The sequence below is a fragment of the Ceratotherium simum genome, chromosome 22, assembly GCF_057802395.1.
Source record: "Ceratotherium simum simum isolate JZ-2026a chromosome 22, ASM5780239v1, whole genome shotgun sequence".
Taxonomy (NCBI): domain Eukaryota; kingdom Metazoa; phylum Chordata; class Mammalia; order Perissodactyla; family Rhinocerotidae; genus Ceratotherium; species Ceratotherium simum.
The window spans coordinates 48,792,731-48,820,047 of NC_141921.1; the positions used below are offsets into that span (position 1 = coordinate 48,792,731).

A 27,317-nucleotide genomic window follows, 5' to 3' on the forward strand; every position below is an offset into this window, starting at 1 on the left:
CTGTTTTATTGGCTGCTTTCCTGCTCCCTGGACCCCGTGGGCATGGAGGCAGGGGACACACCTGGCCCCGTTTCTCCTTTCCAAGTCACGTGTGTCCCATGGCTTCAGGCCCAGGGGCCCCTGCGCTGCCCTAATCCAGCCCCCGCCTGCTGTACAGAGGAGGAAACTGAGGCCCTGTGGGGTCCTGGGGCTTCTGCCATCCAGCCCTTCCATGGGCCAGGACCCGTGTCTGCTGCCCCCCAGACTGTGCTCTGCTCTGCCCCAGCCCTGCCCTGTGCTGGCCTCTGGGGACAGGGGCCTGAGGCAGCACACTCCTGCCCCGGGAAGGCCTGGGAGTGAATGACCTCTGCTCCGGCCAGGATGTGAGTTGGAGTCCCGGTGGATACAAAGAGGTGGAGGCAGCCCTGAGGTGGGATCAGAGGGTCAGAAGGGTGGTTCCCAGCAGACTTGTGGTGGGGAGGTGCGGGGGCTGGGGAGGGGCGGTGGGGGTACCTAGGTGATGGCTATGGTGGGATAGAGACAGTCCTTGGGTCCCGTGACTCTTCTCAGGCTGGCCTGGCTGGCTTCTAGGATGCCTTCTGGACCATGGCCACATGCAACATGGAGCAGGGAGATGGATGGGTCCCAGGATACTGCCCCACTGGCCTTTGCTCTGGACACTGCCATGGGTCTCACTGCTCGGCCTGGGAGTATCTGCCTGAGCAAAGGGCCTCGGTGGGCAGGGGGTCAGGCATGCAGATGCGGCCACCAATTTTTTTTTTTTTTGGTGAGGAAGATTCGCCCTGAGCTAACATCCATGCCAATCTTCCTCTATTTTTTTTAGTATGTGGACCACCAGCACAGCATGTCTGCTAACAAAGCGGTGTAGGTCCGTGCCTTGGAACCAAACACGGGCCACCAAGGCAGACCACGCCGAACTTAACCACTAGTCCACCGGGGCTGGCCCATGGCCACCAACTTTTATTGATTCTTACTGACTCTCAGTGAAGCACTTCCCCCATCATCTCATAATCGCCATATGAGGCAGGTCTATGATTATCATCCCTTGTTCAGACATGGGCACAGAGAGGTCTGTGGCTTGCCTGAGGCCACACAGCGCTGTCCCTTACTAGCAGAGCTGGGGCTGGGCATGGGGAAGACCAGTGCTATCTAATAGAAATAGAATGTGAGCCACATATGAGAGCCAGATATGGAGTCTTAACTTTTCTTGAAGACATACTAAAAAGATAAAAAGAAATCGATGAAATCAATGTTAATATTTTTATGTAATGCAATATATCCAGCTATAATCATTTCCACATGAAATCAATATAGAAAGGATTCAGGGGCCGGCCCTGTGGCTTGGTGGTTAAGTGCGCGCGCTGCGATGCTGGTGGCCCGGGTTCGGATCCCGGGTGCGCATCGAGGCACCACTTCTCCGTTCATCCTGAGGCCGAGTCCCACATATAGCAACTAGAAGGATGTGCAGCTACGACATACAACTATCCACTGGGGCTTTGGGGGGAAAAAATAAAAAAAAATAAATAAAATCTTTAAAAAAAAAAAAAAGAAAGGATTCAGGAGGTGGTTCGCCTCTTATTCACGCCGAGAAGGTGGCGTGCGCTTTACTCCTGGTGCACATCTGGCTTCAGGATGAGCCACACTTCAAGGGCTCAGTGGCCACAGGGGCTTGTGGCCGAGGGTCATCCAGGGCCAGGCCCCCGGCGCCTGCCCTTCCCTGCTGGGGACTCACCGAGGAGCTTCAGGGCCCTGCCGTCCACCTGTCGACAGGACAAGGCAGGAGGCCTTTCCAGGGTGGGCGAGACTTGGAGGCCGGGGGCAGCCCCTGCTTCCCTCCCCCACACGTCCACTTCCCACTTGTCCTCTCTGTTCCTCCTCCAGTGGCCCTGGTCCTAGAGGATGGCAGAGTGGGGTCTGCATGAGCAGGGAGCTAGTGATACTGCGAACAGCCACTTCAGGGAGGCTTCCCCCCAGAAGGGGTGCTAACGGAGGAACCCCAGGCCCTGTTTCCATTGGTGAGGGTGATCTTTGAGTCAGGGTTTCCTCTGGCCACCCCAGGGGGTTGGAGCTTGTCTCCACGGCCCCCTACCCCCTGCAACCGGGCTGGTGGCTGCAGAGGGTGGGACCATCAAATCTTTGTTAGCACCGGTTCATGAGCTGTGGGCAAATGAGATGCATGTCATGATAAATGGCGTTGGCACGTGTGGAAGGCACTGTTCAAGCAGCCATCTGACAGTGTGTCCATCAGGGAGATTTACCGAGGCCCCCCAGGGTCAGGGCCTGGAGTCTGCGGGCTGGTGTGCCGCTCAGAGAGAGAAGGAGAGACGGGCATCCCCAGGGGGCCTCGGCAGACAAGCGGTCAAGCCCCAGGCAGGCCCGTTTCTGCACTGCTGGGCGCCTGGCGGGCAGGGGGCCAATGGGATGGGCTTGCCTCTGGACTGCAGACAGGACTAGGTGAGGCGAGATGGTGCCTCTCTTCCACGGGCTCAAGGCTGCCCCCTTGGACCTGCCCACAGGTGGGCTGGGCAGAGTGATGGCCAGCAGGGCCTTTGCCCCAGCAGTTCCCGAGGACATGGAGGGCCGGGCCAGGCCATGGCCTGGCCAGCTTAGGTGGGGTGCCAGGGGCGAGACATCAGGGGCCAGCACAGGGCTGCATGAGATGAGGGGCTGCAGGCCAAGTGCTCCTCAGGGCCTAAATGCATAGGTCCCTCGGATGCACAGCCACTGCAGCCCCCTGACCCTAAGGAGGCTGCTTCAGCCACAGCGGGGACCTAGGCAGTGCCTTTGATCCAAGTGGGGGTCAAGGGGCCTGGGGTTGGAGGTGCGTCCATGGCTTCCACAGCCTGACACCTGGGGCTCACTGTCCCTACTGGCAAGTCCTCCCTTTGCTCTGGCCCTCTCCCACCTGCTGTTGGGGTGCAGTGATCCCCTGGCACAGGCTCCCTCCGGGTACTGGCCTGGTCCAGTGGAAGGCATGACAGTGCTGGGCGCTGGACACTGGGCTTGGAGGCCTCAGGCATCTTCCCTTCTCCCAGGATTTGCACTGTGGTGGGTTGGCCTCAAAGTGCCTCTGGCTCCCCACCCTCCCCAAACTTGGCAGAGCTCAACCCTATCACGCTGCCTCCATCAAGCCCTCTGGTGTCGCCAGGGTGGCCTCCTTTGCCACTTTGGTGTCTTTTCCGTTTTGGCTCTGGGAACACACATGTTTGTGGGTGTGTGTCTCTGTGTATGTATGTGCCTGTGCATGTCTGTGCAGGGTTCTGTGTGTCTTGTGTGCATGTTTGCACACGTGGGTCTGTGTTGGTGCACGTGTGTCTGTGTGTTTGCGGGGGGTGCCTGTGTTTGTGCGTGGGTCTGTGTCTGTGTCCGGGTGCGGGAGCGCGCGCAGTGGAATGCGCGGGGCGGGGGTGGCGGGCGCGCAGCGGGTGCGGCGGGGGGGACCAGCTCGGCCTGGGGGGCGGGGCTTGGGGGCGGGGCTGGGGGCGGCCCCTCTGGCGTCCAAGGACTTGGCCTTTACCTGCGGGGGGCGGAGAGAAAGCTGAGAACATAAAGGCGAGAGGTGGGGCGCGCCGGGCCAGAACGGCTGCTGGCGGCGCCGAACGTTTTGGAGCGGGGCGGCGGAGTGTGCGCCCCGGCCCAGAGCCGGGACTGGGAGCCCGAGCCCTCCCGGCCGCTCTGCCGACCCGGCCATGGAGGCGTACCGGGGCCGCGGCGGGCTGGCCGCGCTCTGGTGCCTTGGGCTCCTAGGGGGACTGGCGCGCGTCGCGGGCACGCACTACCGTTACCTCTGGAGGGGCTGCTACCCGTGCCACTTGGGTCAGGCCGGCTACCCCGTGAGCGCCGGCGACCGGAGGCCAGGTGGGCGCCAGGTGGGCTCTGCGCGGGCGGGCGGGACGGGGAGCCTGCTCTGCCGTGCGCTCCCTTTGTTTCTTCTGTTCTAAGTTTGCGCCCATTGCGCCCTGGCGTCTGGTAGCGCCAAGGCTGGAGGGAGCGAGTGGGGGCAGTGCCCGGCAGGCGGCCGCTGCCTCTGAGACAGGGCCCGTGTGCTCTGAGTCATCGGACGTTCCCGTCGCCTCTCGGGCCTGGCTGCGGGGTTGCTGACGGCAGAGTGGTCTCATGACCAGAAGGAAGAGAAACATCCTCTTGCATTTGCCGGTGGCCACAGGGAGTGCATTGCCCCAGGGCACTGGCAGCTGTGCCGATCAAGTAGGAAGGCAGGCTCGAGAGAGACCCCTGGGCCCCTGGGCCCCTTGGGGGTCGTGTATGGTTGTGGCAGGCACCATTCTTTCTGCCTGCCACCTCTCCCTGGTCCTTGGGAGCATGGTGGTCAGCCTAGTGGGCTGCAGGGTCAGCTTCGAGGACCCCAGCAGCCCATGGGAAGTGGATACACCCCTGTCCTGGGTCCATCTTGCCTCTCCCTGCGGTTCAGATCTGGTACCCAGTCTGGGCCAGCCTCCCTCTAGGAAGCTCCTTTGAGCGTCTGTGGATCCTTGGAGCTTGGAGTCGGGCGGGCATCCTCAGGAATGTGAGGTGGGGCATGGTGTGCTGCTCCGGTGAATCATCACCTGGATTACCCGGCGGCCACTCCTCTCCAGGCCCTCCCAGGCCCCTGAGTGTGGCTCTGTGCAGGGCACCTGGTCTCCTTGGAGACACTGGCCCTGCTCAGCATCCTCTGGGCCAGTCTCTGCCGCACTCCATGCCCAGAGGGCCCGCAGAGCCCGCAGAGCACTGAGCTGCAGGCCCTTGACTTGGGCAAAGTCTCCTGCCTCCCCTGGCTTTGTTACTTGGCCAGCTGGGGCCCAGGCTTGGTCCCCATGGGGTAGGCAGCCCTCCCACTGGGTGGCTCAGCCAAGGCTGGGCGGGCACTGTCCCTCCACCACTGGCGGTGCTAAATGCCGTGAGACTGTGCAGCATCCAAAGGCCTGGGCCAGGCGGGGCTGGGCTTTGGGGAGCCCCGCCCTGCTCCAGGGCCTGCTTGAGCTTTCAGAGGAGAGAGAAGGGCCCGTGGACAATGGGGTACACACTCCGGGGGTGAGGACCCTGTGACATATTTGGGGGGAAAGCAGGACCTTGAACTTGATGACTACTTGCGTGGAGCTTTCTGGCAGGATCCTAGAGGGCTCAGATTTTCCCGTAAGTACGGGTGAGGCTTCAGAAGGGGCTTATTTTGGGTGGATCTGCAGGTGCAGCTGATTTGACCCTGGCTGTGTGCTTCTGGGCCAGGAGCTGGTGTGACTGGGTGACAGTTGGTGGAGACCCCACGGGCTCCCAATGGCATCGTGATGGGCTCCCCGAGGCACCACCATCGCCCAGCTCAGCAGACACTGCAGGTCCGGCCAGGCTCCCAGGTGAACTGGCCCAGTGTCAGCACAGTGATGTGTCACCGTATGCCAGTGTGCGAGGCAGTTTCCCTCACTGGGCTGCCTAAGTCCCCAGTCACACGTCTCAGCTGATGGCAGCAGCAGGGCTGTGGGGACTTTCCTGCAGAACCCTGGCTGAGCTGTTCCTTAAAATAGGTGCGGTCCAGAGGCTTTCGGGCCACAGGGCTTTCCGACAGCTCCTCTCCGTGCAGGTGGGTGCTGCACCACAGGTGTGGCGACTGGGCCTTGGGCTGGAGAGGGCCTGGTGGGTCTGCCCTGGGCTGGGTGCTGTCTTTGGAAGGGGCAGGTGTCCTCCTCTGACTCTCGGGTAAGCACAGGCGGGGAGGCGGCCTCCCAGCTCCCTTTCAGCCTGGGGGTGTCCACACTGCCGCAGGGACCAGGCCCCCCTCCGTGCTGTCTGGGAGAGCGATGTTTTCTGCTATAGTGTCAGAGTCTGAGGGGCAGATGCTCGGTTGGGGCCCCGCTGTCTGGGGTGTCTCAGGGCGCTGGTCCCACCACAGGGATCACTGTCTATTGGTGGTGCAGCGGGGCCCACGAGGGCAGGCCTGCCGGACAGGACCCAGGAGTACAGCTAGCCCTCCAGAGGGCACAGTGGACCTGACTGTGGGAGTCAGGAAGGCAGACTGGCCAGAGTGAACGTTTGGGAGCCTGGGTTTCTGAGACTCTGTGAGTCGTGGCTCTGCAAAAGACTTGAGAGCTAACAGTTATGTGCTCCGCGTTCAGTTCCTGTGGCTGGTGTAACAAATGCCCCAGCCTTAGTGGCTAAAACAACACAGGTCTGTTACCTTACAACTCTGGAGGTCAGATGTCCGAAATGGGCTAAAATCGAGGTGTGGGCAAGGCTGGTTCCTTCTGGAGGCTCTGGAAGAAGAACCCATTTCCTGCCTTTTCCAGCTTCCAGAGGCAGCTGGCATCCTTGGCTTGTGGCCCTTTCCTCCATCTTCAAAGCCAGAGTCACAGCATTTTCAAATCTCTGTTTCTCTGAGCCTTCTGCCTCCCCCTTATAAAGGCCTGTGTGATGACACTGGGCCCACCTGGATCTCCTGGAATAATCTCCCATCTCAAGGTCCTAATCCTACCTGCAAAGTCCTTTTTGCTGTGTAAAGTTCCAGGGAGTAGGATGCAGACCTCTTCGAGGGGCCATTATTCAGCTAACCACACTCTCCTTAAAGACTCCTGAGCCTGTGGCTACTTAGGTTATGGCCACTGCCAGCATCATCACAGGGCCCACAGCTGCGGGGTCTCTGGGGCTGTCTGAGAGCGGCTCTCTTCTGCCACCACATGGCCCGCCTTGGGAGCCGGGCAGGCAGGGTTCAGGTAACTGGATCCTGCCTTGTTTTCTGAGTGTAAGTCATTTCTATAAAGGGGCCTAGATCTCAGAGCTGGGGGGGACCCAGACAGGAGGTCATCTGGCCAAATGCCCTGCCCCCTAAGCCGGCTTCTACTGCCTGGAGAGGTGAAGGAGGAGGCCTCAGACCCTTCAGCCTTGAACTGCCCCGCTGTGTTCAGACATCCAGACTGGGGGACAGCAAACAGTGGGCGCTGGAACCCGGAGCTGAGCCTCGTAGCCCCCGCCTGTGCCGCCAGTCATGAACGCAGTCTCCCTGCCTCCTGACCACCGGGCAGTGCAGCTCCGGGGGTGGGCAGGGCTTGGGGCTCCGTCAGCGTGGGGGGAGGCCCGGCTGACGTGGGGCTGTGTGTTTTAGGCCGGAGCGGGATTTCTGAGAGTACTAGGTGGGTGGGTACTAGGTGGGCGGCCGAGTCTGAGTGTTCCCATCTGCACAGCAGGAGGGGGATAAGAGTGCAGGTCTTGTGCGTGGTAAGTGCGAGCAGGGGCAGGAGGCCGGCTGTCAGGGCCAGCCCAGTGGGAAGGTCCTGCTGACCGATGGCTGCACCCTGCCCCAGTGTCCCCGCCTTGCTTCTTCCCAGACTGTCCATCAGTTTGGTGTCCTTGCGGCCTGCAGGGCTGCTGGGCTGGCGTGAGGGGCAGACGCTCTCCCGGGCTCCCCATGTGTCCTGGACGGCCCGCTCACCTGGGCGCTGCTTAAGGACGTGGCCCCCCAGCCAGGTGTCCGAGGGGCTCAGGAGCGTCCCTGCTCTCGGGGGAGCAGTGCTGCTGAATCAGCCTCTCCTCCAGCTGAGTGTCTGGAAAGCCCAAGGTGGATGCCAAGTTGCCTGCTGAGAGCCAGGTTTCTGGAAGCCAGTGTCCCCTCAGGCTGCTGGCTCGGTGCCTGCCCCTGGGCCGTGTCCGGAGCACATCGGCCGAGCTGGGAACAACCTCCCCTCTATCCTTCTCTCCCTGCTTTGTCTGCTGGCTGGGCAGGGCCACTCTAGACACATGAGACCCGGTCCATCTACCCTCCTCCCTGGACAGCACACACGTGGCACCTCTTCCCCCAAAGCCTTGCTAAGCATCTACTGTATGCCCAGTGCTGTGCTCTGTACATTCACATCCTGACGTACTGGGGACCCTCGCAGGGGTCTCAGAGCCAGCAGTCTCCTCTCTGAGCCCCCTCGGGTGGGTGCTGCCTGCCCGCCCTGCCCTGCTCAGTTGGTGTGGGTCTGCCTCTCCACCCCCAGCTGATCTGGACGCTGAGCCCTGAGCCCACCCCCCACACCCTGGTGCCCTGTGTCCCTCAGCCTCCTTGGGGCTCTGTTGGGGGCCGCTAACCCTTTGCCTTCAAGCTTCTTCCCGATCATCATCCTGGCTTCGTTCTGAGGAGGCCGCAGGTTCCCCCGGTGCAGGTGGAGAGATGCTCTTGGTCTTGTCTGCCCCCTCCTCTCTGAGGCAGCCTTGGGGCTTGGGAGGGGCCCGGGGGTCTCCCCAGAGTGGACGTGGCTTGTGCATGGAGCAGATGGCCCTGGGGGTCCAGGCAGAGACCTGGTCTCCTGGGGTTCGTTTTATGTCATTTCTGGAATGCCAGGCACGTTCTCAGAGCGTGTACTGGTGGCAGGGTTCCGTACGTGGGAAGCATAGCCTGATGGGCAGGCTCGGGGGACAACCAGGAGGGGCCTCACCCTGGGTTCCACCTGTGGCCTTTGGCACCCGTCAAAAGTGTGCTCAGATGGCTGGAGTTTGAGGATGGGAGCCTCGGAGGTGGGCGTTTTTATGGGGCAGTGGTGGGGGGACTGGAGAGTGGAGTTGTGGTGGATGACGTGGGCCTGTCGGATGGTGAAGCAGAATTAGAAACGTCAGCTCTGTGCAGCCCCTGCGTCACGCCCACTGGCCGTGTTTGCCACACAGCTGAGGACTTGCCCCTCGAAATTGTATTTTCTCCCAGTGGAGCCATGCAGAGTGGAATCTTTTGCTGGCACTTTGAGCCGATCATAGCCTTCCCCTGTGAGGCACGGTCAGCGGTCAAGGCCTCTGTTGTCCAGGCGAGGGTGCCTGGGCCAGTCGCCCAGCTGCCCCAGACTCGGCTGGTAGACGCCCGTGAGCAAAGAGCATCTATTCTTCTGTCTCCTCTCTTCTCTGGTCTGGGAAGCTGGTCACCTCGTTGGCAAAGCTGGCGTCTGGAAGGTGTGGACTTGCCTGAGGAACACATGCCCGTGCCTGGTGCCCCGGGGCTCCTCCATATCTGTGCTGCCCGAGCAGCGGCCTCCTACCCCCGTCTCCTGGGCAGTCGGGTCACTCCTGGCGTCAGCCTCGCACACAGGTGTCTGAGGCATCCTGCCTCCTATCTTCCTGCCACTCTGTTCTGTCCACCTTGGTCACTGCCCGGGTTGCCGGAAGTGGGCCTGGAGGGAGAGATGAGAGGCGAGGCAGCCCGAACCTCCTCTACACCTCTCCGTTCCTGCAGGCGGTGACCCTCCTGGGGTGCAGCCCCCCTGGGCCTCCAGCCCTGGGAAGGGTTTTTCCCACCCCTCCACTTCCCGGCTTGGCTCCTGGGGCAGCTTCTTAGGCCTTTGGTCAACACTTTCCCTGTGGCCTGAGGCAGGTGCCGGGGGGAGGAGCAGGTGTCCAGTGCAGGTGCAGGTCGTCGTGTGGTCTCAGGTGTGGGGTGTCCTCCTGGAAGCAGAGTGCCTAGGACCTCCGCTAGGTCCTCTTCTGGGGAGGTCAGCTATGCTGGCCTCCTGTCTCCCTGGCATAGGGAGCCCACGGGGGGACCCCAGGCTCACACCACGTGTGCTAGTTTCCTGCGGCTGCTGAAACCAATACCACGATAGAGATTTATTCTCTCCCAGTTCTGGAGGCCGGAAGTCCGAGATTAGGGTGTCAGCAGGGCCATGCTGCTGCTGAAACTTCCAGGGGATGACCCTTCCTTGCCTGGTCCTTCCAGCTTCTGGTGGCTCCCCGTGCTCCTTGGCTTGTGGCTGCCTCCCTCCGGCCTCTGCCTCCCTGCATGTCTCTGACCAGGACCCCAGGCACTGGATTTAGGGCCTTGCTTACCCAGGATGATCTCATCTGGATCCTGAACTAATCATGTTTGCAAAGACCCCATTTCCGGATAGGGTGACGTCCTGAGGCTCTGGATGGACGTGAATTTTGGGGATGCTGTTCAACCCAGGACACACCCCCTGCCCTGCCCTCTCTTGGGCTCTTCCCCTGAAGCCTGGGCAGGGGCGTCTCATGAGTTATTGGTTTCTCCTTTTGGGCTCGTGGGCCCCAGAAGAGGGCTGCATTGCCCTGAGAGCATTTGTGGGTTTGGAGTTAGGATGAGCGTGTGCTCCAGGCTCAGTCTTGAAAGGTGCTAGAGCGGGGCCTCCCCGCCCCTGGTCTGCTCCCCCTGCAGCCGCTGTGTTTGCTGGACCACTGCTCCTTGCATTCCGGCCAACCCCCAGGTGTTGCCCACATTTTGACCGACCTCTGGTTGCACCCCACATTCCGGTTGCCCCCAGAGGTGGCGGCTCTTCCTCTCAAGCAGGCTGGCCAGGCCTCGGGGATGGGCCCTGCCCTCTCTGCGCTCTGCTCCGGCAGGCATGGGTGAGGGCCTCTGGGAGCGTTGCAGGCGTGGCCTGAGAGGAGGGTCTTGGGTGCGGCCTGGGCACCTGTGCCGAGGGCGGTGTCCTCAGGGAGGGGGCTGGGCTGGGGATCTTGGGGCCGGCGCACAGTGGGTGGGCAGCCTGGGCAGGTACTGACTGTTAACCCCTGGCCCTGTGTCCTCTCAGATGTGGATGAGTGCCAGGTACACAACGGCGGCTGCCAGCACAGGTGTGTGAATGTGCCAGGCTCCTACCTCTGCGACTGCAGGCCCGGCTTCCGGCTCCACGCGGACGGCAGGACCTGCCTGGGTAAGCACCCCTGCCCCCCTGGGAACGGCTGGCTCTCCTCCTGGCCTTGGCTGGGTCCTTGGACTCCTGAGCTGAGAGGCCTGACGCCGCTATTGCTGCAGCTCTGTGCTGCTGAGTGTGCGATGTGTGGAACCCGATGGCCGGCCCGCTGTGGGCCTTGCCAGCTCCACTCACATGGGGGAGGCTCAGGCAGGTGAAAGAATGTGTCTTGAGGGCTCCCCCATGCCGAGCTGGAACCTGTGACCCCAGGCCTCTGTGACCCTGTGCACCCTCTGCAGCCACACCTGAATCCTGCTGGGATGCCGAGGCCATCTCCCCGGTGGAGGGGCCTCTCGTGACTTGGGAGGAGCTCCTGGGCCGCCGTCCTATCAAGGGTCCTCTGTAGCAGAAGCCGCGGTGGTGGGTCAGCAGAGACCCGGCCTGGTTGTGCCATCCCCAACCTCGGGGGAGACTCAGATGCTTTCTGAGTGGTGGGGGATGCTGGCCAGAAGGCCTGGCCTGGGGTGGGGGCAGCATGAGACCACTCTTGGCCTGCAGAGCTGGGCTTCTTGGACCCAAATCCCCCACCGCAGCCTCAGGGAGCCTGGGAGGTTGGGCTGTGGCAGGCGGGGATAATGAAGAAGGGGTAACCGAGAAGTGGGACCCTGACCCTTGGCTCCTCTGCAGGGTCTTTTTGCCATGAGGAATGGGCTCAGTGGAGGTGCTGGGGCCACAGGCTGCTGCCCCTGCCAGCTCGGGAGGGTTACAGGGAGAGAAGGGGAGAGTGCCAGGTGCCCACCGAGGCTGAGGGTAGAGGGGCTGGAGGCCAGGAGTCTGGTGTTGGGCAGTCAGCGTCCACGCCCCACCCTCCCCCACCACTCTCCTGGCTGCTCTGGACACGGGTGCCAGGGCACAGGGCGGACCCCTCCCTGATGGCCTCCCTGCGTCTGGGAGGCTGCGTGGGGGTGGTTCTCTTGGAGCAGGGGGCTGGGGCAGGGCACCCCTTCTTTGTGCCCTGGAGATCCAGAGCGGCCAGGCGGGCTCTAAGCAGCCTTCTTCCTGCATGCCTTGCTGCTATGTGGCAGGGCGGCCTGCCAGCCCTGGGGGGCCCTCCCCGCACACTCTCACATGTCCCGGGAGCCAGGCAACTGCCCTGTGAAGTTTCTCCGGGTCGGAAAGTGGAAACAGATGCAGGAATGTTGTGATGAGCTTTAGACAAACATGACGCGGATGCAGCCCCCAGCTGCTGCCTCCTGAGGTGGGAGGGGGGCTTCTGGAGCCCGTGGCCAGGGGATCTTCAGCCTCAGGGTCCTCTGGTCCCCCAGATCCCCTGATGTCCTTCCCACGCGTCTCCTCTGGGGCAGGGTTCTCCTTGGTAAAAGGTATCCCTGGGGGCTGGTCCAGGTGGGCTGGATGGGGCCTGGTGGGTACCCATTGCTCCCTTCCTGCTGTGGGCACCCTCATGAGGGGCCTGGGACACCCCCTCCCCATCTCCCTAGTCTCCCCCATCTGTGCTGATGGTGGCCTTCCCAGAGACGCTGGAAAGGATGAGGACTGGGTGGTGATGGGTAAATAGCATGTGAAGGGGAGGGGGCCCTTCAGAGTTTTGGAGGGACGGATAGGGGCCTTGAGCTGCTGGCTTTGGGAAGCCCAGGAGGGGTGCCCTCGGTCTTGCCCCTGGCCCAGCCAGCCCACCCCATGGCTTCACTGGAGCCCCTCCCATGAGCCTCTCCTGGGAGAGGCCTGAGCTCAGGGCCCCAGAAGTCTTGATTTGTGGCACTTGCTTATTTTAAAGGATCTTTTCGGGGTCTGATGCCAGGGCCGCCAGGGGTGGTTTGCACAGCCTGGCATGAGACTGCTGGGACCTCACCACCCCCTCTGCCTGCCACCCACACGCTGCACACCCAGACTGAGTGGGTGTGTCCCAGGAGGTCCCCGGCTCTCTTGGGAGCTGGTGCCCACCTCCTGGCACTCCCACCAGAGGGCGCAGTGAGACTCCTCTGCAGTGGCCTTTCCTGGTCAGTGGCTGGAAGTGCTTTACTCCATGCTGGTGTTTGGCCTAAGTTGGTCGCTGTCTCTTTCTTCTGACTGCGACTCCCAGCAGGAAATCCATGCTGGACCCGGGCACTCATGCACACTCACGTACACCTGGCTGCTGTTGGCGGAATTCCTGGGAGCTGACACCTTGCCAGGGTGCAGGCCAGTCCCCAGGTCTCCTGGGAGTGTCTGGGATTGGGGTGGGTTTGTCCACCTGGGTCTGCTGGGAGCTGCTCTCCCTGGGTGGGGGCCCTGCGCTTTGCTGAGAAGCTCCCAGAGCAGACAAGGGTTCTCCTGGGGGCTTCTTCACAATCACAGTGGGAAGCCTTTCCTCTAGGGGTACCCCACCCTTCTCGCTAAGGTGCCCTTTTTGGTTGCTGAGGGACCCACCTGGCTGCCTTGGACCTGATGTGCTGGCCAGGGTGGGTAGGTGTGGCTGGGCATCTCAGATCCCGAATGAGGGACTTCCAGGTGGGGGCTGGTGGAGGGCACTGCCCGGCCCATGCCAGGCTGCTGGACCCTCCTAGGGCTCTGAGGGGGGTGTGGGGCCCTCCCCGCTTCGCTTCTCCTCCAAGACTCCCAGGGTGCAGGGCCTGGGGAGGAACTGGGGCCTTGTCCGAGGTTCACAGTGGCACATTTTGACCCCAGACCACCCTAGGGCCTCGGCAGGCATTTATGGGAATAATCAGTGTGGGAACCATGCCCTTGCCTGCCCTCCCTCGTCCACGTAGGCTGGCTGTGGGGCAGGCTGCACAGCTGGGGCACAGCTGCTCTGGACCCCTCCCCCGGGGCCTGCTGGGATCCCCTTGGAGGGAGGGGTGCTTGCATTCTTCTGGGGCTTTGCAGGCAGGCAGGGAACAGGCCCTGGCACCTCCTCTCCTCCAGCGGCTTGGAGTGAGGATGATAGAGACGCTGGAGGTTGGGCGTGGAGAAAGTGCCCACAGGGATGTGACTGTCCTTCCACGGTACGGGGTGGGGTTGCTCTGTGTGCTGGGACCTCTCAGGGTAGTGCCACATCAGGAGGCCCTGAGGGATCTGGGACGTCCTGAAAGGAAGCAGGCTTGAGGGAGGCTTTGAAACACTTGTCAGATTTGCCTCCGAGGCAGGGAGAGGACTGGAAAAGCACAGCTTTCTTGCATCCCTCCCTTGTGAAAGAACTTATGGAAATAAAACACAAGAACGTTTCAATTATTAAAAGTGAGAATTTGCTAGAAGGATTTTGCCGTCGTCCCCAAGGCCCCTGAGTGCTTAGTGTCCCCCCCCCCCGCCCCCGGCCGTCCTGGCCCCAGGAGAAGCAGAAGCAGCCGGGTGTCCTGGGGTACCGCATTGCCAGGATGCCCTCCTGGGTGTGTCTCCCAGGCTCTGGGGTGGCCCAGGGCTGGTCCACCCTGCTTCTCACCCTCGGGGTGCAGAGCCAGCCCTTGTCCTTCCCCAGCTTGTGGAAAATGGGGCCTGCAGAGTGGTGGTTGGCAACGTGTCTAGGAGCATCATTGTTGCTTTTCTGCGTCATCTTGCAGAGCGCCAGCGTGCAGACCCACAGAGGAGACCAGCTCCCAGGTCGTGTGACACGGCGCTGGGGAACCCTCTCCTCCGTGCGGCTGGGCGTGCTGAGCTAGTGTGGCACCTGCCCAGTGGTCCCTTCTGGACCCTGCCCTTGCACATGCTGCTTCCCCATGTCCCCCAGGGCAAGCAACACGCTCAGGGCCGGTCTGAGGAGCCATGGTATCACCAGGTCAACCAGCATGAGGTCTTTCCAGGCTGGTGCCCTGGGCTGGCCACGTGGAAGAGTAGGGGTGTCCATCCTCCTCCCCTCGCCTCAAGCCTGTCGGCCATTTGGACAGATGCCGTGGGGAGGATTCTGCTGTCAGCATGTGTGCCCTCTGGCCCAGCTGCCCCTCCCACATCCCCTCCCCCTGGAGTCAGATGGGCCCGACTGTGCCCACAGCATGAGGAGGGTCTCCCTGGCCCTGCCTTCTGTCGGGGCTCTGCCCCTGTGCAATGTGTGGCCTCAGGGCAGACGCTCCCCTCAGGCCTGGGTCTCCCCAGGGGCTGCACAGGACCCTCCAGCCTGCCATTCCCTCTGCTCATTGGAGAGGAGACCCTGGGGAGGCCGCTGCTGGCAGCGTCTGGGGCGGGTGCCAAAGCCACAGGCAGCAGAAAGATAGAGATGGCGAGACTTGTCTGCAAAACTCATCCCTGCGAAGCCGCAGATGCAATTCCTTGAATGTTTTCTTATCCCCTCCAAACAGAAACAGGCAGCGGCACGGGGGAGGTGAGAAGGGCAGCCCCGCCCCATGAAACTGCCCTGGGAAGTCGAGGCTTTGCCTGAGACCAGGACCCCAAAAGTGCAGCCCACTGGCGCCCAGGGGGTGGTGGGATTGTCACATCCCCACCCGGGGAAGCTGGGGGCGGCTGCAGACCCTGGGCTGAGCGCAGAAACCCAACGGGGAAGCAAGGGCTAACTGGGGCCCCGCGGGCGATGGCGGGCTGTGGGGTTGGAGTCGGTGAGTGGAAGGGCAGAGCAGGAGGAGGGAGGGGGATTCGAGCTGAGGTGCGGGTGGCGTTGGACGGCGTGGGAGGAATGAACGATTTCAGACGGGCACCAAGGGGCTGCAGCGGAGGCTGGGGTTCATGCCTCTGAGTGCTTCACCCCAAGTGGGAGGGCGCTGGGCAGGACCGCCAGCACTGCCTGGGTCCTGGGTCCTGGGTCCCGGGTCCCTGCTCGCAGCCGTGTGGAAGGCCTGTCTTTAGCGCTGTCTCTGGCGGGGACTGAGGAGCGGGGGCTGCTTGGCGGGTGTGCAGTCTGTGATGCTGGGGACAGTGCCAGCCCCTGGCTTGTGGGCGAGGGCTTACAGGGCTGCAAGTGAATCGTGTGTCCCGTGCCGCACGGAGGCCCCATCCCAAGGGTGGGAGATGGGGCAGGACGCACAAGACAGAGCAGTAGGTGACCCATGAGCTGCCTGGGGGGTGGGATTGGGCAGAGCCCAGGTGAGTTTCCCCTCCTGGCCGAGCCAGGTGGGCCACCCTTTTCCTGTCCTGCCATCCTGGCCCTGTCCCCAACAGATGGCTTCCTAGAAAGAAGAGCGGCATGTGGCTGCTGACCACATGTGGTGTGAGGCTCGTGGGATCTGGAAACCAAGCCAGTCTGGGGGCAGTGATTACAAAACCTCATGGAGGCAGCCCTGAAACCACCTGGTTGGGTTTGGAGGCTGGAGCAGAGTGGGCTTGCCCGCTGCTGACAGGCTTGCCCTCCTCCCGGCTGGCCCTGCATCGGCACAGCCCCTTAGATGACCAGCTCAGGCTGGCCGGCAACAGAGCTGCCCTCAAGGTCGGCCCTCTACAGCGCACACCTGCTACTTCGCCCTCACACTCAGGTGCACCTGTTGCTGGGCTCCAGCCCTGAGTCTGTGCCCAGGTCTCAGGTGCTGCCACTTGCACCTCCAGAATCGGGGACAAACGGGCACAAACGGGCCCTACACCCTATAGGACATTTGTTTTCTAAGGTCCAGTGTTGTGCTCAGGTAGGGCCCTGTTCCCTTGGATGAGCTGGATGCTGCACGCCTGAGGCTGCTGGGTAGGGCGGCTCCTGCTGGCAGAAGGCGAAGTTGCAACCCAGCTCTGTTAGAACCCGCGAGTCCCCTGGCAGAGGCCCCAGGTCCTAGAATTTGCAAACTGGGGAGTGAGGGTGTCTTAGTCAGCTCAGGTGGCCGTAACAAATACCACAGACTGGCTGGCTTAAACAACAGAAATTTATTTTCTTATAGTTCTGGAGGCTGGAAGTTCTAGATCGTGGTGCCAGCCAGCTTGGTTCCTTCCTGCCGAGAGCTTTTTACCTGGCACCTTCTTGCTGTGTCCTCATATGGCGGAGGGAGAGAGAGAGAGATCCTGGTGTCTTTTCCTATAAGGACACAAGTCCCATTGGATCAGGGCCCCACCCTTATGACTTCATTTAACCTTACTTACCTCTGTAAAAACCCTACCTGTATCCTATTTGGATACAGTCATGCTGGGGGTTGAATTTTAGGGGGACACAACCATTCAACCCATTAGGGGCTATGTAACCCCTAGTCTCCCGTTTTCAGCGGCTGCTGTCAGCTTTGCTTCAAGTCTGAGCATGGTCCTGATTTGCACAACTGCCCAGGCAGGGGTCATTGGGAAGTGAGTTATGTGGCCTGGTGTCACAGTGACCTGGGGGACCTGGAAACTTCACCACCAGCTCTGGGCACTGGCCACACAGAGGCTGGCCCTTCCCTGAGCCACACAGCTCAGCGCCTGAGAAATCTGCCTCGTTCAGCGTTCCGGGAATCCGTGGCACAGGATGTGCAAGATGAGACTGGGCTTGGCTCCCTCGTGTGCACAGCTTGGGAGCATCTGGAATGTTACAAGTGGGGCAGCAGAGTGGTAAGAGATGGGCTTGGGAGGGTGTGAGGCCGCACGGGAAGCCTGGACCCCCCCACCTGCGCCCACCTACCTGTGCTTTCTCTCCCAGTGGGCTCCAGGGGGCTCGGTGCCAGATTGCCCCTGGGACCACCTTGGGGCTCTGCCCATCTGGAGGGCTCCTTTCTTGTCCTGCCCCAGCTCCCTGAGTCCTCCTAGGGGCCGTGGTGCCTGCCCAGCCAGCCCGCCTGCCCAGGCTCCAAGCCCCTCTGTCTGTGTGCCTACCCGGCCCTGCCAGGAGAGCTTCTGCTTCCTATTACAAGTCCTAAGCCGGGATGAGGTTGGTTTCGGGAACACAAACAGAGCCCCAGGAGTGGGGCCAGCTCAGGCCATGCTCTGAGCCTCTGAGCCATGGCGGTGGGTTAAGCAGAGCTATCTCAGGTGAGGCAGGCGGGACCTGGGGGTCAGTGCAGAGTTGGGGGTAGATGGGTAGGCTCAGAGGCTGACGGGAACATGAGGTGGTGGCTGCCCTGCTTGCCTCAGTTTGGCTCACACCTCGTTTCTCTGCCGCTCTTCCCCTGCATGTGGCAGGGCCAGGCGCAGCCAGGAGACAGAGCCATCACTGCCACCCCTGGGCGCCCTCCTGGCCCCCACAGGGCTAGCTTGGCCCCAGGAAGGGACCCTGGGCATGGCTCCCCACCTGCACACCCCACGTGGGGAAACGGGACAGTATGGTGACCCCTGTGTTTGGCTTTTTTCAAACAAACTTGCTTTGAAGGAAGCTTTGCTTTTGGCAGACAGTGTGGCCCGGGCCTCGTCAGAGCCCTGAGGCTACTCACGTGCTCTGCATGTGAACGTTGCGGCTGCTCCCAGCTCAGCTGGCCTCCGAGCTCCTGCTCCCGGGGATGCCAGCCGTGCCGGTCTTGGCTCCTATACAAAATGACGGTGAATGGCCTCCCCAAAGTCGGGCCAAGGCTGGCGGCCCCCCAGGGTCTGTGATGACAGCACAGGTGGCATCTCGGGGTGCAGCCCTGCCCCTCAGCGGCTGCAGTGTCTGAGTAACGGGACTCAGGTTTGCTCCAGGTCCAGGCCTGCTGGGCAGTCACCCGCACCTCCCGGGGCACAGAAACAGTGCATTCTTGCTGCTTTGCTCCCGGGGAGGAAGCCGATTCCCTCCCTAACCATGAGGCCCCTACCAGAGACTCGATGGAGCTGCCAGAGGCCCAGTGCCCACCCGGGGGGCCCAGCCTCGCCCAGCGCCTCCTCCCTGGCATGGCCCCAGCCCATCCACCCAATACACAGGCGCCCACTCGGCCAGCCTGACCCACAGAGCCTGACCCTTTAGAAGCCTGAGCGTGAAGGCCTGGACCCTGCATCCTGGGACTGGGATATGGGTCCCTGGCTCTGTGGGCTCCCCGAGTGCTGTTCCCCACAGCCGCTGGGAGGAGTGGGGACTGTGAGGTCAGGTATGGGGCTGGGCCTGGCCTGGGGTGGGCATAACTGCACTCGTCTGTCGGGAGCTGGGGGAACTGGGCCGTCCATAGCAGCCCCCTGCCTGCCCCTCTGCCCTGGCCTGATGACCAAGATAGTGGAACGTCTGGACCTCCACCACCCTCTGCTGGCCTGCCGCCTCCTCCAGGGAGCTTCCCAGCCTGCTTGGCCTCTGAGCCCTGGACTCCCTGGCTCTCAGGGGGGCCCTGATGTTTTGCATTGTGTGCTGGGTGGCACTGGGCTTCCATTGAGACGAGTGGTCTGCTCAGCAGTGCCTCTCTACGCCCAGTTCTCGGGCAGGCTGGGGCTGGGGGGATCCAGAAGCGAACCATGGTCCTGCGTACCCTGTGTGTGGTCTGAGAAGCAGAGCCAGGCCCGTGAACCAACAGAAACAGTGTTGTTCTCTCAAAGACCCTGCGTCTGGGGCAGAGACGGGAGAGAGGAGAGGCCCGGTGTGGCCTGGAGGGTCTTGGCGGCTTCCTGGGGGAGGTGGTCACGGGTTGTCCCCTGCTCTGTGCCTGCCCGTCCTCCTGGGCTGACCTGGGCTCCTCTCTGTGTCCCTAGCCATCAACTCCTGTGCCGTGGGCAACGGCGGCTGCCAGCACCACTGTGTCCAGCTCACGGTGACCCAGCACCGCTGCCAGTGCCGGCCCGAGTTCCAGCTCCAGGAGGACGGCAGGCGCTGTGTCCGTGAGTATGCCGCCAGCCTGGGGACCCCTGCTGGGACCCCCGTCCTCTACAAACCCATAGATCTTTCCAGGGTCCCACAGCCTTAGCTGGGGTAGATGCAGGCCGTGCCTCTCCCTTTGGCTATTGGGGCTGGAAGGGGGGCCTCAGGAGGTGGGGCCCCTGGGCTGCTGAGAGGTGGTGGGGCATTGTCCAGCCCCCAGCGGGCATCGGGAGGGAGCCCCTTCGGCTGTGCTCTGGTGTCGCACATTGATGGGGGCAAGAAGCTCAGGTTGGGGAGTATGGGGGAGGCTGAGGAAGGGCATCTCATGTGTCCCTCAGGTCCAAGGCTCATCCTGGGCTTGCTGCGGGCGTGTGGGACCCAGGCCCCGGCCCTTTGGCAGAGAAGGCAGACCAGGCCCCATTTGGCACCTTACTCTGGGGTCTCAGGGCTGCTCGTCATGGAAAGAGAGGGCTTTGCTGATGGAGAAGGTGGAGCAGGCTCCGAGGCCCTCTGAGATATGGAAATGGGAGCCAGGGTGGGGCAGGTTCTGAGTGCCCCCTGCCTGTCCTCCTGGGTCCTGGGCCAGGAGTGAGTGTGGGCTGAGGGCCTGAGGCCAGCAGTGGGGGCAGAGTGTCACGGGGTCACAGGGCTGGGGGCTGCTGGGCACCTGGGCTCCAACTAGGAGAAGAGGTGCAGGAGGAGCCGGCCTGAGCCCTGCTGTCGTCTCTGGAGTCTTCTCGGGGGTCTTGGGGGCTCCCACACCTGGAAGGAGGGAGACCCACTGCTCCATCACACTGGAGCAGGAGGGGCGAGAGCGCCAGGTGGGGGCCTCTCGAGGGACCCTGGGGCAGGCACGCTGAATCTACCAGAGTCCCCCACTTCCCACCCTGATCTCTTCCCTTTGCCTCCATTCCTCCGGGTCCGTGACTGCAGGGAGAGACCCGTGCGCAGACCGGAACGGTGGCTGCATGCACACGTGCCAGGCCCTCCGAGGCCTTGCTCACTGTGAGTGCCACACGGGCTACCGGCTGGCGGCCGACCGCAAGGCCTGCGAAGGTAAGGCGCCCCTCCCAGTGCTTGGCCCTGCCCCAGGGTCAGCTGTGGAGGGACCGTGTCCTGCTGCACCGGACTTATGGGAGCAGGGCTGAGCTGGGATGATGCACAGGCTCATCTCTGCCACTGGGGGCCGGGGCCGGGGTGGGCGGCTGGGGGCTGGGAGGAGGGGCAGGGACACACTCAATGAGCCACTTCCAACCCGAGTCTCGTTTCGGCCAGAGCACGTGGGAGAGCTCGGGTTGCGTTTTTATTTTTTAAAGATTTCTGGTACCATCTAAGCAGTACCCGCTCGTTAGGGAAGCGGAGAAATGAGGCACTATCACCGTGAGCCCAGGTAGCAGCTCCACGTTGGCTTCCAGTCGTTTCTGTGGGTTGTTTGTTAACAAATGCGTTAGAAACCCGGATCCCAGTTGGGTGCCACTTTCTAGAACATGCTCTCCGTCCTTGGCTGCAGGGGTCCCCTCTGGGTGCTGTGCGTGTTTGTTAGTTACCCCCTCCCAGGACTCTCGGGTGCCCTCCTGTTACACGCAGCTCTGGGTGAGCAGCCTCGGGGAGGGGTCCGTGCGCGTCCCCCTTTAGAGACTTAGAGAGAGTCTCTAAAGTGACAAGGGTGTGTCCAGGGCAAGCAGTGATCAGAGAGACAGGGCCTGTAGGGTCCACACGTCACCAACACTGGGAGGGAGTGTTTTAGGAATCGTTGCCAAAGGGAAAGGTATGCCCTGCCGCTCTGGACGCAGGTGGCTGTGGCGGGCTCAGCAGGAGACAAGGCTAAGGGTCAGCTTCTTCATCCCAGGGAGTCTTAGGGGGCGTGACCGAAGCAGTAGTCGGACATACCGGGGTTCAGGTCTTGACAGCCAGTGCCATGTAGGCACAGGGATGCACCCGGATGTCAGCCAATTGTGCGCTTTTTCCTCTGGCCCCCCAGAGACGGGCGGTGAAAAGGCCCCTCCTAAACCGGGCCCTGGACAGGGGCTTGGTGAGAGGGCAGTGGACACAGCTGAGGGACCATGGCCTCACAGAGGTGGAGCCCGAGCCCTGACCCTCCGGTGGGGACCCCTCCACACTAAGGCACCACTCCTAGGGGCCGCATCTCCCAGGCCAGTGGCCCACAGCCGTCCCCCTTGATCTCTCCTGTCCAGACGTGGATGAATGTGCCATGGGGCTGGCCCAGTGTGCCCACGGCTGCCTCAACACTCTCGGGTCCTTTAAGTGTGTGTGCCACGCGGGCTATGAGCTGGGCGCCGATGGCCGGCAGTGCTACCGTGAGTGGGCGGGCATTGGCACCATGGGGTGTGGAGGTGCCTGGGGGTGGCAAGATGGCTCCCCAGTCCCCCACGGGCCACCAGCTTGCTTTGGCCGAGGGGCAGAGCTTCCTTGTCAGTCAAGGGCAGTGTTGGGCCTGGGGGCTGTGAGTGGGCCCCAGGAGGTCAGGGGAGGATGGGGGGACCCCAGGAAGTCAGGGAGGATGGGGAGTCCCTAGGAGGGCAGGGGAGCATGGGGGGCCCCTCGGAAGGTATGCATTCCAGAACCCGCCTGGCCCAGGAGCTCTGCACTGGGGGGCCCCAGGCGCCCTGCTGGGGTCAAGGAGGATCACGCTAGGTGGGGGGGGGGTCACCCCAGACTCTGTCCCATGTCCTGGTGGTGGGTCTTGTCACAGGGATAGAGATGGAGATCGTGAACAGCTGTGAGGCTGACAACGGTGGCTGCTCCCACGGCTGCAGCCACAGCAGCACGGGGCCCCTCTGCACCTGCCCCCGCGGCTACGAGCTGGACCAGGACCAGAAGACATGTATTGGTGCGAACCAGGTCCTTCCAGAGCACCCCATCCCCCCCAAACCAGGGACCTGCTGCCGTCCCGAGTCTGCGCATTGGTTTGATGCCGTGAAGCGGACGCCCCCAGTCCTGCTCTCTCTGCCCTGGGCCAGGGGTGTGGTCCAAGGGTGGGCCTGGTGAGAGGCAGCATCATGGCCGCTGGCCCCATTGGCCCATCAGTGTCGCCGCCTCCGGCTCTGCTTGGTCACTTGGTTAAATCCCCACGTGCTGGGAGAGGTGCCCAAAACGCTTGGTGTGCGAGGGTTCTCTCTTCACGGGGAGACCCTGCCTCCAAGATGCACCCCACACACCCTCCAGCCCTGGTTTGGCCCCCACAGCAGGCGGGGTGGCCCTGGGGCTGTGACGTGCGTCCTCTGTGTGTCTGTGTGCAGGACCAGGAATGTATGTGGGTGTGTGTGTGATCGTGTGTGTGTACATGCACTCGTGTGTGGGTGTGCATGAGATTGTGTGCAGGTGTGCATGCATTGGTGGGCGTGGGAGGGGCGTTCGTGCAGGTGGGCGCCTGGGTGCCAGCTGGGCTCGGGTGTGTACCCCGCAGATGTGGATGACTGTGCCGACTCACCGTGCTGCCAGCAGATTTGCACCAACAGCCCTGGTGGGTACGAATGTAGCTGCTATGCTGGCTACCGGCTCGGTACCGACGGCTGCAGGTGCGAGGGTGAGTGCCGGCCGGCCGCTGGGCAGCTGGGGTGGCCAGGAAAGTGGGGCCACCCTAAGGAGGGACACGGGGTTGCTTCTGGCGCCTCTCTTGCTCCACCTCTGGGCATTACTTGAGCGCCTGCTGTCTGCAGGGTGTGCAGTCCTGCCCGCTCCCTCCCCGACCTGTGGTCACTGGTTGCTCTCACGGGGTTGGCCTGCACCCCTGGCTGCCCCTAGCCTGGCCTCCCTCGGACAGGGCGTCCACTGTCACTCTGACCCTGGGGATGGGAGGATGGCTGCAGCGTGGGCGTCACCCAGCAGGCATGTCCACCAGGCCTCAGTCCGGCGGGCAGAGCGGGGCCGGAGGGGCCTCCCGAGTCCCCGACCCCCAGAGGACAGGCTGCAGCAGCCCTGCATTTGCCCGCAGATGTGGATGAGTGTGCCTCCGGCCGCGGCGGCTGTGAGCATCACTGCACCAACCTGGCCGGCTCCTTCCAGTGCTCCTGCGAGGCCGGCTACTGGCTAGATGAGGACCGCAGGGGCTGCACTCGTGAGTCTCTGCCCGTCACCGCCTGTCCCCGGCTCCCCGGAGCCCCGTGCCCCCTGCCTTCCTGGCACCTGCTCCCAGTGCCCCTGCACCCACCTTCCGGGCTGTGTGGACCCCATCTCAGTGGGACAGGTGGGGGGCAGCAGGGTGGGGGAAAGGGGCTGGCCAGATAGGTGTCCCCAGGGCAGAGTGTTACTCAGGGTCCTGGGTGGTCCAGCTTCTGCTCTGCCTAGAAGAGAGAAGGGTCATCGTCCCTGGGACTGAGGACAGCGTCCAGAGGGGCAGAGAGCTGCTCTTGCCCCCCACCTCCCCTCCATGTTCAGGGTCCCTAGGGTCGGGGTGGGAGCTGGGACAGTTGGGGTGGACATGGCATGGGTCAGGTCCACAGGGCCCGGAGCCTTCTCTGTCCTGAGAATTAGGGTCAGGAGTACAGCTGGGACGACCCCTGGTGACCAGGGTGAGGAGAGGTGGCGGGGGCTGTGGGTGGGTCCGTGGGGTGGGGCTCAGATCCTGAGCTGCCTGTGGGCAGTCCCGGGGAGGGCAGGTGAGCAGCAGGGGCTAAGCGGTCTCTGTACCCTCGCCCAGCCCTGGAGCTACCCGAGGTGGACCTGGAGGGCCAGCTGCCCTTTGTGCGGCGCCCCCCGCACATCACGGAGCTCCGGGACGAGCTGCCCCACCTCTTCCAAGATGACTACGTGGCGGCCGAGGAGGAGGAGGCAGAGGCCCGGGGCGAACACACTCTGACGGAGAAGTTTGGTGAGAGGTGGGCCCAGCTCTGGGGCTTCTGCTCTCCGGGACGGCAGCCAGCGCCCCCTCGGGCCAGGCTGCTCCCCTCCCTGAAGTCTTGGGCATGAGGAAGGACCTCTGCTTGTTTGACCAAGGCTCAGAGAAGTCGAGCCGGTTACTTAGTTTGCACAGCACGTCCAGAGCTGAGCCTGGGCTGGACCAGGCCCCAGGCTCCCGTTTAGAGCCCTTCCAGGCCCCGGCATCTGGCTCCCACATCCTACCTTGCCCGCTTGGGGCCTTCATGGGCTGAGGACATCCCCTGTGCCCCCTTCTCTGGCCTGAGGTGCTGAGCCAGCCTTTGTGCACCCGAGCCCTGGCGGAGTTGAGGGCAAGGGTCTGGCTCTGAGGCCCCTTTCCTGGTCTGCCCTCCAGTCTGCCTGGATGACTCCTTTGGCCAAGACTGCAGCTTGACCTGCGACGACTGCAGGAACGGAGGGACCTGCCTCCCGGGCCTGGACGGCTGCGACTGCCCCGAGGGCTGGACCGGGCTTGTCTGCAATGAGAGTGAGGCTGCTGTGGGGTGGCAGGGGGCCGTGAGCCCCAGACCTGCCAGGAGCCCGTTGTTTTGCTCCCCCCGCTAGCCCTGGGCAAGGCGCCGCGTGGGCACATCCCTTCACTCATTCATTCACTCATTCGTTCAGTGTCTGCTGACTGCCCGCTCTGTGCAGGCCCAGTTCTAGGCACTGGGAGACTCCGGGAACTGGGGAGCCAGGGCTCTGCCTCTCACAGATGTCACAGTCAACGGGTCCAGTGATAAGCAAGCCGACAACTCACTGAGACCATAGAGGGGGTCGTCAGAGTGGCTGGTGGGTGGGCTGGTTGTGCCCGTGTTCTGGGTGGGGCAGCCACTTCCCCGGACCACATGGTATTGGTAGCTGAAACGCATTGGAAAATTGCTCTCCCAGCTTCGGTCCAGAGCCTGTTGCACTCCCTGCTTAATGACCCCAGACCAGGGATGTCACTGGCAGTTTGGTCTCAAGAGCCGTAGTGACCATCTCTGCCTGTTGGAAGTGCTCGTTGAGAAGGTGGATGTGTTGGAGTGCAGAGGGAGGATGTGGTGATTGATTAGTGATGTCTGCTGTGTGCGTAGTAGGGGCACGGGCACGATGCCATCGGTTGTTGCTCTGGGCAGTTGCTTTTGACCTGGGAGGCTCACACTCCTGGTGTCTCTGTCCTTGAAGGGGCTTCTGGGCCTAGAGTCCTTTTGCGGGCCGGTGACCCTCTTGCTTTCCTGTCATCCCCTGCAGCCTGTCCTCCAGACACCTTCGGCAAGAACTGCAGCTTCTCCTGCAACTGTCAGAACGGTGGCACCTGCGACCCCATGACGGGGGCCTGCCGCTGCCCTCCGGGTGTCAGCGGAGCCCACTGTGAGGATGGTGGGTGCAGCCCCTCCTGTGCCTCTGGGATTGTCTCTGGGGGGGAGGGGACAGGGGGCACCAGCTCTCAGCCCCCTCCCGGCTTCTCCTAGTGCCTTCCTTCCATGGGAGTGGGGAGAGGTACACAGGTGAGGCCCTTTAGGAGAGGCATGGAGTGTTCATTGTTTGCTAATTTTCCCGGGACCTAACTATAGCAGTGGAGGTCTAGTGGTTAGGATTCGGGGCTCTCACCTTGTGGCCCAAGTTCGTTTCCTGGTCAGGGAACCACACCATGCCCCTGTCAGTTGTCACAGTGTGGCAGCTGCCTGTTGCTGTGATGCTGAAAACTCTGCTACCCAGATTTCAAATACCAGCAGGGTCACCTATGGTGGACAGGTTTCAGCAGAGCTTCTAGACCAAGATAGACCAGGAAGAAGGACCTGGCCACCCACTTCTAAAAACTGGCCATGAAAACCTTGTGAATAGCAGAGCATTGTTTGGTAGAGTGCCGGACGGTGAAAGGATGGCCCAAAAAGACTGGGCAGGGCTCCACTCTGCTGTCCATGGGGCACTAGGAGTCGGAATTGACTCGATGGCGCTAACAACAAAACTATAGCAATGGTGAAGACTTGACAGAAGAATAGTACTATTGGAATGGGTTCCTCGGGAGGTAGTGAGCTCCCCATTCCTGAAAGCATTCAAGTAGAGCTGCATGATGTCTGGGTGGGATTTGCAGAAGGGATACACCTTCTGCAAAGGTGTATTTGGATGCAGCCCGTGGCTGCATGGGACGACACTAACGTCCTTTCTAACTCTGAAGTTTCAGCGTTTCTGGAGGAATTAGAGAGTCCACATAGTTTCCCAGGTGACTAATGCTTCATCTTTAAGTCTTCAGACCATTACAATCCTGCCTCTTTTGCTGGAGAATGTAGCTAAACTTATCAAGAACTTACTGCCTTAGCATGTGGATGGTAGCAATCAATGGAACCCACCCCCCGTGCCTTGGGGTGGTCCGTGTGAGCTCTACAGGGCAGGTTTCGAAGTCCCAGGTCCAGTCCTCCCTCTGGTCAGCCTGCTCGGCTCGGTCAGCATCCCTGCCTCTCTTCAATCTGCCATTCCTGTTGTGCTGAGGGCTGAGAAACCCACTGCCTGTTAGGAGCTGTGTGGGTGACCAGCCCTGAACGGACCCTAGGGACTCCTGGCAGATCAAGGGCCTGCATTTTAGTGCTTCTGCTTGTGACGTGGTGTGGCTTCCGGAGACCTGGGTCTCAGTTGGGGACCTGTGGGTACAGTGTACCTGTGCAGCTAAGCTTGAGGAGGTTAGTCCCAAGAGAGGCCTGGCAGGCCAGTTTTCAGGTGTGTGAGGGTTCCTCGGGCCCCTGTGTGAGTTTCCTAGACTCCAGGCATCCTGGGCTGGTGGCCACATCCCCCAGTCTCTGCCTCCATCTTCCCATGGCCTCCTCCTCTTCCTGTCTCCAGCCTCCATCTCCTTTCTCTTCTAAGGACACGTGTGGCATAATCCAGGATGGTCTGACCAGATCTTGGGGATTAGGACATGGACATACCCTGCCCTTCAGTAGGCAGGACTGGGGCAGGACCGGGCCAGAGGGAGGCGTTTCAAGAAGGAAAGCCAGAAGGCCTTTCCAACCCTGGGCCCCTGACCTCAGGCTGGGACCCTGGCCAGTTGAGGCTGTGTGTCCTACCCTCTTTGAGGTCCGGAGGTTGGGCTAGGTGACCACCGAGGGACAGAAGTTGGGATGCTGTAGGTGCGGGTCAGACGCAGGTGATCGGATGAGGTCTTTGTGCATCTGCCACATGTGTGCTGAGGATGTGCTTGGCCTCCTGCCCTGGCCAACGTCCAGGCCACAGACCCTGGGGGGAACAGGCCAGCCAGGGTGGACGGTCACATCCATGGGGCTTGTCTTGTGCCTGCC

General features: G+C 62.2%; 1 protein-coding gene across 15 annotated transcripts in view; it reads left to right on the forward strand.

Moving 5' to 3' along the window:
- Positions 1-27,317, forward strand: part of MEGF6 (multiple EGF like domains 6) — a 112,418-nt gene that overhangs the window by 64,376 nt on the left and 20,725 nt on the right. For 13 of the 15 annotated variants that reach the window (XM_087446958.1, XM_087446956.1, XM_087446949.1 and 10 more), the window contains exons 5-14: positions 10,491-10,613; positions 19,062-19,187; positions 20,101-20,223; positions 21,363-21,485; positions 21,881-22,018; positions 22,595-22,714; positions 23,123-23,245; positions 23,828-23,998; positions 24,401-24,532; positions 25,276-25,404. In XM_087446958.1, the coding sequence (XP_087303084.1) occupies positions 10,491-10,613; positions 19,062-19,187; positions 20,101-20,223; positions 21,363-21,485; positions 21,881-22,018; positions 22,595-22,714; positions 23,123-23,245; positions 23,828-23,998; positions 24,401-24,532; positions 25,276-25,404 (1,308 nt within the window). Of the gene's footprint in view, positions 1-3,651; positions 3,859-10,490; positions 10,614-19,061; positions 19,188-20,100; positions 20,224-20,483; positions 20,558-21,362; positions 21,486-21,880; positions 22,019-22,594; positions 22,715-23,122; positions 23,246-23,827; positions 23,999-24,400; positions 24,533-25,275; positions 25,405-27,317 lie in introns of those variants that run through there. The other 2 variants (XM_087446957.1, XM_087446960.1) reach the window with 2 other exon arrangements.